Source organism: Acinonyx jubatus, chromosome D4 (genome assembly GCF_027475565.1).
Source record: "Acinonyx jubatus isolate Ajub_Pintada_27869175 chromosome D4, VMU_Ajub_asm_v1.0, whole genome shotgun sequence".
Lineage (NCBI taxonomy): Eukaryota > Metazoa > Chordata > Mammalia > Carnivora > Felidae > Acinonyx > Acinonyx jubatus.
In genome coordinates, this window is record NC_069391.1 from 46,255,502 (window position 1) to 46,269,855 (window position 14,354).

The following is a 14,354-nucleotide window of genomic DNA, read 5'->3' on the forward strand; positions in this document are numbered from 1 at the left end:
TTTTTTTTTCCAAGCCACTTTAGGGTAATCACTTACTAAAATTTTAACGGGCTAAGTGAAGGTATGGAATAGAATATGGAACAGTTTGATTGGCAGATTCTTGCTTAGACCTTGGGATGACTGATTGACCACCACTGCAATTGTAGATCCAGTTTAATTCTCAACCCCCTTTGGATGCCACATTTACCACTTACTCTATTTGTTTTGTTATTTATTTATTTATTTTTGTTAGATTCTTTACATGCACAGATCCTTAGGAATTTGAAAGACGTTGTTGGCTTAAGTTGCATTTCAGGAATGCTTTACCATGGGTTCCCTATTTACCTTTACCAGCGTGAGAATCCTTGTTGAACCAACGGGGTTCTGTAGCCAGGCAGAAGCAACAATAGAAGGGCAGATGTGATCTGCTAAAAACTTTGATGGTTTAGTAAATACTTTGATACTTTACTAAAACTGTACTTCAATAAAATATAAAGATGTCTGTCAGGACAGTCTGCTTGGACCCTCATTTAATTGATAAATGTTGGATGAGACAGATGTGGGTAGTATTTAATAGACTATGCTCAGTGTAGTTTTCAGATGCTGAGTTTAAGATGTATGTAAAAGGAAATCTAATTTTTTAAGTGTCCAGTTTATGAATAGTTGCTTAATAGGATACTTAGAACTAGTGTGCTTTTTTTCTATTGTTTTTAATAATGGCGTATGTGATCACTTAAACTCTTAGGACATTGTTTATTCTTTGGTCCAATTTTAATTTGGGTATAAGAGTCAACAGCTTTGAATTTTATTTAATGTTGCATTAAAACTTGGAAATGATGTAAAGCTGGGTAGTCTCTCTAGTATAATACACCCAGTTGTTATTTTCCCTTTCTGTTAAATGATACATAATGTTTTTTAAATGCATGTTTAATACCTAAAATACTCTATTCTAGGTAAGTTTTAACTTGGTATAAAGCAATAGTTTCAAGATTCTTAGTTTGATTTTTTTTTTTTTCCCTCTTCAACTATCCTCCCCTCTCCCCACCTCCCTCCCCTTAGCTTTTTGTCAGACATCTCCTAAATAGTTCGCAGGCATTATACTAGTAGAAGAAATATAGTAAGTGTCCTATGGACTAGACCCATTTTGATGTATTTCGGATTTTCTTACATGTATAGAAGAAACCATTTTGCTGAGCTAAAGTTCTTACCTTCTTGCATATATCTTTTTCCTTGTATATGTCTCATCATCCAAATAATTGTCATTTTGCTAGAAACCTGTATGATTTCAGATTGTGTCTCAGGCAGTGGTGTATTGGAAAATCTCTTGATGAAGGGTCAAGGCCTGTGAATCCTACACTCTTTTGCTCTGCATCTTTGGACAAATCACTTCATTTTTGTGTGCCTCAGTCTCCCTCCTTCCTAAATAAAAAGAAATTGGGCCAAATGATCTGTTTCCTTTTTGTTCCAATATTAAGACCTTTCCCCCCAGCAACATATTATTCTGTCAAAGATTTTATTGCCTCTGGAGATTTGAATCCCCATTTTGTGAAATGACACTTCATTCTTGACATGTTTAATGGCATCTACAGTCTAGTCTATGAACAGAGTGCCATCATGTATGATTTTTGCTTTATTTTATGGCCCTTCTTAACTTTTTACGTAAGATTTCCAAAATGAAGTTTCTCCACTTTGTGATTATAAATCCTCTTCATTACGGTAATGTGTGGCAGGTACCAGGGTGTGCAAAATAGGATAAAGACAAGGTTTCATATTTCAAGGATGTAAGGCAGTTGTAAGAGAGGATAAGAGATGAGTTTATCTTGGTTTCTTCAGTGTGGATGAGAAACCAGGCATGTGGGTATTGGTAAAGGTACTAACTCCGACAATTGAAGGTGGATGAGAGTGGATGTTAGGCACTCGTGATGCCATTGTAGAGTCTGAAGTGACTCACATTTAGTTGAGTGGGAGGTGCAGGTTATACTCACACTGGGAAGTAAGAGAGAGGAAGGTTTGGAAAACTACTGAAGGTTGTGAGTGTTTATACAGAAAGGGAGTCAGTGCCCTGAGCGTAAAGGACTAAGAAATTTGAAATTAATCTTAAAGCATTAAGGAGTCCCTGAGGGATTTGAAGCTGAGAGTAACACAATCAAATGTGTTTCCTGGTGTTGTTTGAATTAAAACAATCTTTATGAGACTTAAAGCAGAGGTTTCATCTGTATTTTCCACCAATGGAGTTTTCTAAATTCCATGTTTTGGAATACCTATTAAAGGTAACTCCCCTAATCTATAATACCCCTTTCTAAAGCCTTCCTGCTAGGGGTGATTGTTGCTTTGAACTCTAACACCTTTTCTACAGCTAATCGTTAATTTCTTACGGACTTACTTCTGTATGCTTTGTTCTCTCAGGTTTACTCATTTGCCACCCTTTGTGAAACATGCTGGCCCTTAAAAAACTTAGACTGTGATATGTATATGCCTTGATGTGTTTTTGAGACTTGTTCCTGGTGGGGTTTTGCATTTAGAAGCAGATAAAAGTATAGTTCCTCCTTTTGGATGCATTTTGAGGTCTCTGGCCTGAATTGTGATTGGAGATCACATTCTTCTGTGTACTTCTCAGCTCTTTGGAGGCTCTGGTGTAACCACCTGTCTGTAAAGCCTTAATGCTGTCACAGGACCTTTGCTACTGCCTACCAGAGCCAGAGCTTTTATTTAGTGATAGTGTCACTTTTCAGACAGCCCTATCAAGACTCAGCTTTTGATATGAACAGCAATTAATTCTCATTTTAAATAGGCACAACCATGATCTTATCTATTCCTCCCAGCTGAAGAGAATGAACAGAGCTTTTCAAAAAAGTCTGAAGTGGCAAGCATCTAATTTTCAGGTTTAATGTTGATAGTCCTGGGTCAGTAATTGACAAATGATAGAAGTTGTTCAATGCTGATCTTGCCAGTGGGAGATTTTTCAAATGTCCTTAGTTTAATAAAGAAGGAATTGCTTTGTTCATTTATAGACCTTATCTCTTTAATCTGTTGGTATTAATGTCCACTGTCACTGATCTTTTGTTGATGAGTCCAAGAGAAATGAGAGCAGTTGTGTTTTTCGGGCAAAGGCATTTTGATGGACTTACTATTGAACGTGATGTAGTGGGATTTTAAACTCTACTATGTACATGTAATGAAGTGCTAATTCTTATCCATAGATATCTTCATTCCTTTTAATTCTGTGTATTTTGATTAACTTGTGTTTTGATAGCCTATTCTTAGTATATGTGTTACTTGTCCTTGAATGTTTAATGTATAATTAGTTTTAGTTGCTGATGAATAAATGAGTTTTTAATTACAAGGAATATATTGTGTTTCAAACTATTCCATTTTCCAGACCTAATTACTTTGATAAATCTATTTTTATCTCTATTTTGTCCGGTGTGATCTCATTTACGAAGAACAATTTGAGAAGCCATTGGCTAGAGCATTTATTTGCCTGGTACTTCTAACTGCTTTCCTTGCTTCCCCTCAAGTAATCTCAGTATTGCTTGTCTTTGTTTATTATATCACTTGTAGGGTTGTGAGAAATTCCAGAATAAACCTGAGTTTTAAATTGCTATCTTTGGAGTAGATTGGTGTTCAGTGTTGTACTCTCTGTATCATCTTTAAATATTTAAATTGCAGACTCTCTGGCTGCCTATTAAATTAGATCCTTCACTTAGTAGTTTTGACATTTCATAACCTTGCTCCTCAGGCATTAAATATTCACCTGTTTAAATGGCAGTGAAAATTTAAAATCCAAACCCATTCTGTTAATCCAGTGAATGTAGATTGGAGAAGAGCTTGCAGTTGGTGAAAGAAGAATCTATTTTGACTCCAGTGGATCATATGCTGCAGGGCCATTGTATTGAAGTATTTCTAATACATAATTTGCCATAAGACAAAGCCGTTTCTTGGGTCTTCTCCAAGGGGTATTAACCTTGAAGGACCATAAAAATAGACTTAATACTTTGAGGCTTATGATAGACCAAGAGCTCCTGTAGGGGAGCATTATTCAAGGCACCAGTACAGGCTCCACATCCAGAAAAATCAGAATGGAGAAGGTTGCTGATAATTACCAGTACAAAATTTATCCTACTGGGGGAGTCTTCTTCCTACTTTGATCTAAGTACATTCTGTTTATAATCCTTTGAGATAGAAGAAGAAATATTTTGCTTTTCTTGGAAGGGAGGATGTTACTGACAGTGACATCCTTGATAGAGCAGGAGAAGGGCCTGCAAATCCTAAGAAACAGGTGTAGGGGCAAGACATGACACATTGGTCTGGGTGAAGGATGGTTGCCCTTCATTACATTTTTATTTCTTGGAAGTTCATGAGGGATAGAGGGGGGATACATTGCTCATTTAATCACATTCTCAGAAAGTAATAAACAAACGTGAAAATCTAAGTATCATGTGAAGTTTCTCCAGTGAGTCTCAATCTGTGGCCACTCATTCTTTCTTGCTAGAAGTTACTTTTTAGAGAACATATTAATGGAAGATGAAATAAAATAACTTTGATATAACTTTAATATCTGGTGGCATCCTGTTTTCTGCTGCCTTAGCTCAGCTTCACTGTGTGTGTGTGTGTGTGTGTGTGTGTGTTAGTGTGAGAAACAACCCAGATTGATTTAATTCCTCCAAACTTTAAGAACAAAAGTTACTGTAGTAAATTGTGGAAAGAAAATTGGACAAGGATACAAGGATCCCGTGTTCAGAGTTTGGATCCAGTGGTATGTTACTTACCTTGTCTATACTATTTGCCCAGCTATAAAATACTAACGTGTGCCCTACCTACCACAGACAAAACTCTATTTTGCATGTGGTAAAGTCTCGTAAGTCCCTAAGTATAAGTTAAATGGAAATATTTGTTACTACCATGAGTCTATATGTGGTAGTTCATCTCTGTCCTGGGACTGGAACCAGTTTTTTGAGAAAGTTACTAAAAAAAATACTCTTTTGAGGAGATTTACTGTTGCTTCCAGGAGTCCTTTTAATGTGGCTGTGTTCTAAAAATGTACCTTGGATTCGTTTTAATCAGGTATGTTAGGATATACTCACATGGAAATTGTTAGAAGGAACCAGTTTATAGTTACAGATCTTTAGAAACGGGGGCCTGGTTGGCTCAGTTAAGCATCTGACTGGCTCAGGTCATGATCTTGGGGTTTGTGAGATCAAGCCCTGCCTCAGGCACTGGTCTGACAGCACAGAGCCTACTTGGGATTCTTTCTCTACCTCTCTCTCTTCCCCTCACCTGCTTGCTCGCTTGCGTGTCCTCCCTCCCTCCCTCCCTCCCTCCCTCCCTCCCTCTCTCTCTTTCTTTCTCTCAGACTTAAAAGGAAACAGCCCTGTTTTCCATGACATGTAGGGCCACATGGGGAAGCACCAAGGATGATCAGGAGGCAGAGAGATGAAGGCAGAGTATGGTCCAGAGCCTTTATTGAAATTCCCAGTGGGAAGGAAAGGGTGAGGCGGGTTAGGTATGCTGAGTTTAGCATTGGATAGCTTGAATAATTTTGGAGGGCTCTAGATTGGGGGTGGGGAGTTTCTAGTTGTCAGACACCCAGCCCTGGGGTGATTTAGGGTGGGGAATATAGGCTTGGTGTGTGAGAATTTGATACATGAGAAAAGGTGTGGGATTGGTTTGTTTATATATCAAAGGCAGGCTCACAGGAGAGTCATTTACTATCTCCAAGAAGTAGTTATCTCTGGGAGGGGCAGTCTTCAGGATCCAGGCCCCAGATGCTAGAGCATCAAGAATACAGAAAATAAAATCTAGTCAATACAGGCTAGAAATTAAAGCAGCAGTGTGAACTTGAGACCGGACATTGAAGAAAAACAAAAGCAGATAACATAACTGACCCAAGTATGTTTTCAAAGCTTTTATATAAGCACTAAATATAAACCCGTTTTCCTAAATATATTTTAGGATAACTTTTAAAACACTCCACCCACACTCCTCTGAAATGCACAGAGCAGTAAATGTCACTGCCTGAGTAAATTATTCTGGAACACAGTAATGGACTCAGGTTACTCTCAGTTTTAATGGTCTGTGTCTTTCTCAGATGCATGTAGAGGTAAATAATGTTTATAGTCACCTAGGTTTTTAGGTTCTGTGCGAAGAATTCTGTGTACATTAGAAATTATTAAGATTCCTAATCATACAGTGGAGGTACGGTCACGTGGTAATAGACTTAAATTTGCACGAGTTCACAGAGCCTTAATGAATTGAATGTAGTTTTGAGCCCAGGCACACTGGTTGGAAAGCCATCACCTAAAACTACCATTATACTGCCTCATGCCTTGCTTGAGCTCCTGGAGTGGCTGTCTGCCTCCATGGCCTCCTTCATCAGTCCTTGGGAGAGAGAATGTACATATGCTTACTCTGTTGCCCATGGGAAGTGGCTCTTCCTAAAGGGAATGCTTTAGTCACATGATCCTGAGCAGACTACAGCTGCCTTGCTGAGAGTTCTCAGTCTCCGAAAGCAAGAGTTTAAGTGGTGGGATTTGTAGCTTTAATTGAGAATTGGGCTTTAGAAAAGAAGTGGGATATTCATTGTTTTCATATTACTGAGGGTATCTGTAATTCATTTGCTTTTTTTTTTCCTTTTTTTTCTCCTTCAGTTTATAGTAATCCCAAGACTAGGTTCCACTTGAATTATTTTGTTGATCACTTGGAATTTTCCTTCATATTTTTCACTTACATTTAAGTTCCTCAATCTTCATTCTTAAGTGGTGAGGCATAGAGAAAAAGTGCACATGCATAATTATCTCTCGGCACTCCACCACTCTTCCAAATTCCTTGTGTCTGTAGTATAGGACAGTGTTCATGCAACTTCAGATATAGCCTGTGGACCAAGAGGTGTGTTTTCACTTGTTAATGAGCAAACTTGTTGAATAAAAGATAAGAGTATTAAATGTTAACACTAGTGGGGCAGGGATGAAAGATAGCAAGACCTTTTTTATAAAGTAATATAAATCCGGCTTACTTTTTTTGTGAAAAGCCGAAAAGGAAATGGTGATAACACCGTGGGCATAATTTAAACCATGGAGAATATATTTGAAAATACCAAGAGCTTGTTGAAATTGAAGACCTTTTTTTTTGTTGTTTAATTTTGTTTTTGAAATGAGCAGTGGACTAGTTTAAAGGTGGATACTTACAGATGAAAGTAGCAAGCAGAAGTTACCATGTTACAGTACCTGAGCAAATCAATACGAGTTAGACCCATTGGCCATTTTTATGAATGGTCTGGAAGATGGAGGCTATATTGTGACCTTGTAGTTAGGTAGTCCAGAAAAGTTTAGAATTAAACCAGAGGGAATGTGGTCAGGAATAGCATATGAGATTCAGAGCTGTCTGAAAATTGGCAGAGATAGGTGTAGGCAAAGAGCTGTCGATTATGTTTTGGGTAAGCTCTCGATGACTGCATGAACTGTCCCTTAAATCTTGTGGTCTAGGAAGCTTGCTCTGGGCCCACAGGATCACTGGTTATTAGATTGGTTTTACTCAGCAAATGTTCTAGCATCTATCATATGCCAAGATGCTGAGTATAACAGTGATAAGAGTGAGAGGTAGTTCCTTAGTGCATGGAGCTTACATGAAGAATGTTGATTATCAACAAATACAGGCAGACTTATTTTGTCTTCTATCCTTGTAGAATTTTGAACATTATATCTTAGAAGCTTTTTGAAAGGATACATAAAATGGTAGTTAAAGCCAATAAAAGGGACTTAAGACCTTTTAGAAAATAAATGTTACAGAGACTTGTGGACAAGAAGACGATAGACAAGGAATGGCTAGAGATAATAGCTTGTTCACATACTTAAATGTCCGGAAGTTTAGGGATGATAAAATGCTATTTTGAAATGAATCAAAAAGGCATACTTAGTGATAATATGGTAAATTTTTAGAAACTTTGTACCATCGCCTGCAGAGATGGGAGAGGCTCAAAAACAGGTCACAAAAATGTGTTGGATGAATTTAGAGTTCTTAAACTGAATTACTCGATCTGTAGCTTAGGGGGTTGGCCCCAGTGAGGACATCCTGTTACCCTAAGTAGTACTTGCTCTGTGCACCACTGGTTTGTTTTGAAAACCTGCAAACCTAGGGATAAATATGATCTCTTTTCTCCTCCTGGGGGAATGGCATTTTCTATTTCTTGATCATTTCTCCAGAAAGGAGTAAAATGGTTAACGCAGGACTTATTTTTAACATCCGTGTTTGTTATGTGCTCCATACGGAAAAGCTGCTGACTAACTTTAGGCAGTCGTTGAGTTTCTGAAGGGAGGTAACTGAGTGTGTGTAGATGCTTAATTTCATTTTCCTTTCCCAGGTTTCCTATGCTCGCCCAAGTTCAGCTTCTATCAGAGATGCGAATTTGTATGTCAGTGGACTTCCGAAAACAATGACCCAGAAGGAGTTGGAGCAGCTTTTTTCACAATATGGACGCATCATTACTTCTCGTATTCTTGTTGACCAGGTCACTGGTAAGTCGGCAGCTGCTCTACACAATCTTTGACACTTTCTGAGTGGCAGATTGTGAAATATTTTGCCTTTCTGTACAGCAGTCTTGCCTCTAGAACATATCAAAGGTATATGTGCACCAGAAAATGCAATTTTCTGCTGGAATTGTTCATAAATATGCATGGATAAAAATAGATTGTGGAGTGAAGTGAGCGAGCTTGAGTCATTTCCACCCTGAAGGGGCAGGTTCGAAGCCTGTTTTATGGCATGTAATAAATTTGTAGATGATGATAATCTCATTTCTAAGCTGCTGCATGAAAAAAGCCCCCATTCTCCATAAAGTACTCCTCCTAATAAGCTGTCTTGTTTTTTTGTAAAAAGCATAGTTTAATACAGCAGAATGCACCTAGTTCTCTAGGGGAGGATGACACCATGTCCGCACTAGCTGTTCAGGCTGGTTTCCAGGTCCATGCTGGATTGTATGGGCGTGTGTAAAAGGTTGACTTTTTGAATGTTGAAATATTTTATGCCTAGTGTATCTTTTGACCAACTGAAATGAGAAGACTATCAGTGTATTAAAACTTTTGTTGGTAAGGGAGCTCTTTTGCCAAAGCCTTTAAGAAAAGCAATACTGATTTGATTACAGATTTTAAAAATAAATGGTAATTTTCTATTATGAAAATAATGCTTATTTTTAAAAAACATATTGAAAATAGAGCAACATGATAAGAAGGGGGGAAAATTAACCTTAAGGCCATATACTCAAGCAGTCACATTAAGGCTTGGGGGAAAATGTAGACAGATTTTCCTCTTTAATATGCTTCATGCTCCTTCCTTTTCTTTCCTCTCTTTTACTTTTCCGGTTTTCCTTCTCCTTTTCTCTCTCTGTCATAATACCAGCCGAAGAGATTCATTATGTATTACAATGTCTATTGTCTTTTTAAAGTAAGCAGTGGACATCCTCATAATGCTTTGTGTTTCTGTGGTGTCTGTTATTTCTCCTCTTTCATTTCTCATTTTGTTTATTGGAGTCTCTCTTTTGTTTCAATGAGTCTGGCTAGAGGTTAATCAGTTTTGTTGATATTTTCAAAGAACTAGCTCCTGGTTTCATTGATCTGTTCTGTTGTTGTTGTTTTAGTTTCTATATCATTTCTGTTCTAATCTTTAAAAAAAAAAAAAAAAAAAAAAGAAGCAATAGATTAACTACAGAATAAAATCAGGCCAAGTTTTTATTTCTTCAAGTGAAGCTCAGTTGAGTTGATGTGAGTTTGAGTGGAAGCAGCCCGTGTTACGCTCTTCTGTACTGTTAATTGGGCTCATCCATAGGAGGCACCACACTTAGAGTTTTGGGTAGAGAGAGATCTACCTTCATACACATATGCTTGGGAGAATGGCCAATAGGTTGTGCTTTGTGAAGAAAATTTAGGGAAGGAAGGTAAAAATAAGGTCTTTTCATGATGACTGTGTTTTATAATCTTTCTTACATGTTCTTTCATTCTGTGCTGTATCACACAGACTGCTAACCAGGAAAAGAGAAATCGAGGTTTAGCAATCCAGATAAATTGGCTTAAAGCAATAGAAATGCCCTTTTATTTGTTCATATCATTTATGCTTTTTAAATTATCCTTAATGAGGACTTGGTGAATTGAGAGTAGATGTCACATCTGCTACAGAATGCCCATCTCCTTAGGTGCAAATCCATCCTGAGTACATTGGCTCCCAAGGAGACTTACTTCATCCCTTCTGGGGTTAGTCATTGGTTCTTAAGTGTGGTCCCACCCCTGCAGCATCAGCATCCTCCTGGAACTTCACTAGAAATGCAGATTTCTGGGTTCCATCCAGCACCTAATGAATAAAACTCTGAGGATGGGCATTGTATGAAGCCCTTTGGGTTATTCTGGTGCATGCTCAAGTTTGAGGACCTCAGCCTGAGATGACTCCGTCCGTGTAGAGGCTCTTGCATTGCTCATCTTATGCTTTCCTTGTGGAATAGTTAAGTTCTTGGGGGTTATTAATTCTTCACACTAGTGAAGAATATATTTGCTGTCATTTCACCATTGTATCTTCATACTTATGGCTTTCAAGGTGAAATTATTCACTTTATCTGAAATGAAAAATAAAACCCTGCAATTTTGTTATTCAGCCATCAGGTGGTAATGTGCAACTGATGTAACTTAAATCAGAAAGGAAAAGTGGTATGGGCTGACATAAGTGTATATGGAAGAAATGCCTATCCACTTAGAAGAAAATTCTAAGCCATTGAATTTACACAGTATTAATTACAAAACAAGTAGAACTTCATTCCTTTTTAAGGTTCCTGTAAATCGTGATGGTCTAGTACATTTTCTCAACCTTTCTCAATAACCTCTCATTCTAGACTCGTCTAGCTACCTTTCCCAAGCTGGTATGTCTAGTACCAATTTGCTTGCCCAAAAAGTATTTCCCTGCTACTGTTTTATCTCCAGATGGCCGGCTATGGGTTGACCTCAGCTAGCCCATTTAAGCTAATTAAATGGAATGGGTTGGGTTTTTGTCTGCCATTTTTCAGAAGCTGGACAGGTATTTGGCCATCCCTCTGCTTTCCTATTCTTGTCTGTCAGAGTGGGAAGAACATGAGACAGAGAATGGCATTTCCATTGGAGTAATACTGCTAAAGCCAGAAAGCTTTGAGACTTTATTTCTATTTTATTTATTTAAAAATGTAGGTCCTCTTTTATCCCTTTTTCAGCTTATAATAGTTAAAAGCTGTGGGGGAAGTTTCCAGGAACGAGAAAACCCTCTTTGGACACTTTCTTAAAGGGCCAGTGTCCTATGTAATATTATTAAGTAGAATTTTATTATTAAAAAGTTGGATGTAATATCTTTCTACGCCTGTAATATATTTTTAGCATAGCTTTGTAGCATTTTTAGCAAATGCCTGGTTCTGTTCTTCTTACAAGAAAGGAAGCTACTGTGCCCTTCATTTCTGAGCTGCTTATCCAACAGCATAAGAGAACTGGAGCTCAAGCATGTTGTTGTTGACATTATTAAAGAACATCAGCATATGGGGGGGAGCGGAGAGAAGACAGCAGGTAGGGAGAACATGGGCATACTGGTGTGCTGTTTTTCTTGGCTTATTGGTAGGCAGGTGATAATGGGTATTCAGATTGTGTAGATGACTTCATTTAAAAAAAAATACAAAATTGTGATTCTAGACTGAATTGCTACAGAGGTAAGGTAAAACTCTCCTCCTCCTTTTATTTTGTGGCAGATGTTATATGTAGGTGAAAACTTGTTTTTAAGGAGAAATTAATTTATCCTTTCTTCTCTCCTTCCCTTCTCCTTCTGCTCCCTCTTTCCCAAATCCTTACCCAAATTTACCAATAGGCATATCAAGGGGTGTAGGTTTTATTCGATTTGACAAGCGAATTGAGGCAGAAGAAGCTATCAAAGGCCTAAATGGCCAGAAACCGCCTGGTGCCACAGAGCCAATCACTGTAAAGTTTGCTAATAATCCAAGCCAAAAAACCAATCAGGCCATCCTTTCCCAGCTGTACCAGTCTCCAAACAGAAGGTATCCAGGACCACTAGCTCAGCAGGCACAGCGTTTTAGGTAAGTCTGGTCTGGTTCTTATGCCCAGCTACTAAACTCAGAACTCTCAGGTTCACTGTGCAGTACTTTTATTGATAGGATCTCTTGCTTTGCTGTTCTGTTGTTGTTGTTGTTGTTGTTTTCTTTCTTTTTCTTACTGGCACAGAGAAAACCTATTTGAGGTGCAGTGTCTTATGCTAATATTAAAGGTGGTAACAAAAAGGGACGATAAGCTGTACTAGTGATTCTCAACTGGGGAGTAATTTTGCCCCTCAGGGGACATTTGGCAGTGTCTGGCGACATTTGTGTGGACATGACTTGGGTGCAGTGTGGTACTGGCATCTAATGGGTAGAGGTCAGGGATGCTGCTGAACATCCATCCTTCAGTACACAGTATAGGCTCCAACAGCAACAAATCATATAGCCCCAGACGTCCATAGTGCAAGGTTATAAACTCCGACCGGCAGAATGCTGGGTTGTTTCTGTTTCCAGTACTTCTGATTTCTCCTTTTTAGTTTTTTTCTTGATAAGATTTTATTCCTGTATTTCAGCTTTTAGGTCAAGCTCTTTCAGTTACTTTGTTTTATAATATGTACACCACTAAGGATATGTAATCTACGTGAAAACATTGTTTCTACAAATGGATTCCCTTCACCTTTTAAAATTTTATTTCTTGTATTGTAGGGGTTGGCAAGCCTCCTCTGTAAAGGACCACATAGTAAATACTCTAGACTTTATGGGTCATGGTTTCTGTTGCATACCTTTTTTTTTTTTTTTAACAACTCTTTAAAAATATAAAAGCCATTTTTCACTCCTGGGCTATACAGAAACAGATGGCAGTCTGGATTTGGCCTGTGGGTGGTAGTTTTCAGACCCCTGTATAGTCCATAGAATGACTCTGCATCTTCAGCCCAAAGAAGGCATTCTGTCTTGTAGACAAGCATAAATATTTCAGTTTTTCAAGTTTTATTTTAAACTTGGGATAACAATCAAATCAAGAGTCATTTTAAAAACATCTCTAATCTGCATGTGAGAACAGTGACTTTAAACACAGCACAAAGAACTTCTGGTTTCATAAGCAAAGTCACCCAGTTTGTTTTTTTTTCCCCAGAACATTTTTTTAATATCCTTTTGGCCATATGGTATACTGCAGCCATAATTCCATCTAACCCCATGCTAATTTTTTTTCTTTTTAATCCCAAGTGCATATCAGTTTTCTTTCTTTCCTTGCAGGGGTAGAATAGTTAATTACTAAAAATAGGATCACAAATGTAGCTTAATGAAGAGTTATGTTTTTGAACTTAAATCACATGCGTTTTTTTTCTTTGGGGTATTGAGAGTGCTGAAAAGAGTGGAGATAAAATCGGTCAGATATCTGCTTTTAAAAAAATACTTGTGTCACCTGAGGTGTGAGAAGGAAATTTGCCATAAACAGTATGGTCACTTCCTACTTAGGGTAGCTTTTGCCCTGGGAGTAGAGGTGGTACTATCAAAAGGCTCCATTTGGAGCTGGATGACTGGGTACCCAGTCGATTGAGCCTTTTTTTCACTCTCTGTTTTAACTTGGCAAGGTTAAAAAAAAAAAAAAAAAAAAGGCATTGTCAGAAAGCACACCTGGTACCTTTGACTTTGGTGGATGATAGTGGCCATGGCTTCAGGGAGAGGTGTGCGAAGCAGCTGGATGCTTGCCCTCGTGGAGAAAGAAATCTCATAAAACCATTTTTTTTAGCTCTGCCTGTGGGTTTCCTCTGTGGCATCTTAAAGCGAATAATACTTTCTGGAAATTTTGCACAGACACATTTGAGGGATTTTAGAGGTGTTTCCTGGACAGCCCATCCAGTTGACTTCAGAGCTCTTTGGGGCCTAGAAAAGAGTTTTGAGCTTACAGAGAGGAAGGTTCTTTGAGACTTACAGGTTGATTTCAACCCTGTGAAAATAAAATAAAATGTTTGATGTTAATAGAAAGCTGTTTTCATTTTAAATTGTTGGTTATTTCTGGTGTTTTCCAATTTAAGCTCTCGATTTGTTTTATGGCAGTTATTAAGTAAAACTCTGTTCTGAGAGTCAAGATTGAATTCTGAGGAAGATTGGGCCAGAGGCCTGAGATGACAGTATCTTCAGGAGAATGCCTGATTACTGAAATGGCCAGGCATGCAGGGGACTCCCAGGACTAGGCTGATGACTACTGTATCTGCTCACAGCCCCACCCAGCCCACTCCCTGCATGTTCTCTGCTTCTTACTTGTGGTTCTGTAAAGCTTTCCAGGATGTTATGATGGTCAAATTTATTATCTTGCTAAATATATTTCTGCCCATCC

At 38.2% G+C, this 14,354-nt stretch overlaps 1 protein-coding gene across 13 annotated transcripts in view; it reads left to right on the top strand.

Moving 5' to 3' along the window:
• Positions 1 to 14,354, top strand: part of ELAVL2 (ELAV like RNA binding protein 2) — a 201,184-nt gene that overhangs the window by 177,789 nt on the left and 9,041 nt on the right. For all 13 annotated transcript variants that reach the window (XM_053205029.1, XM_027039236.2, XM_053205030.1 and 10 more), the window contains 2 exons: positions 8,336 to 8,489; positions 11,833 to 12,058. In XM_053205029.1, the coding sequence (XP_053061004.1) occupies positions 8,336 to 8,489; positions 11,833 to 12,058 (380 nt within the window). The remainder of the gene's footprint in view (positions 1 to 8,335; positions 8,490 to 11,832; positions 12,059 to 14,354) is intronic.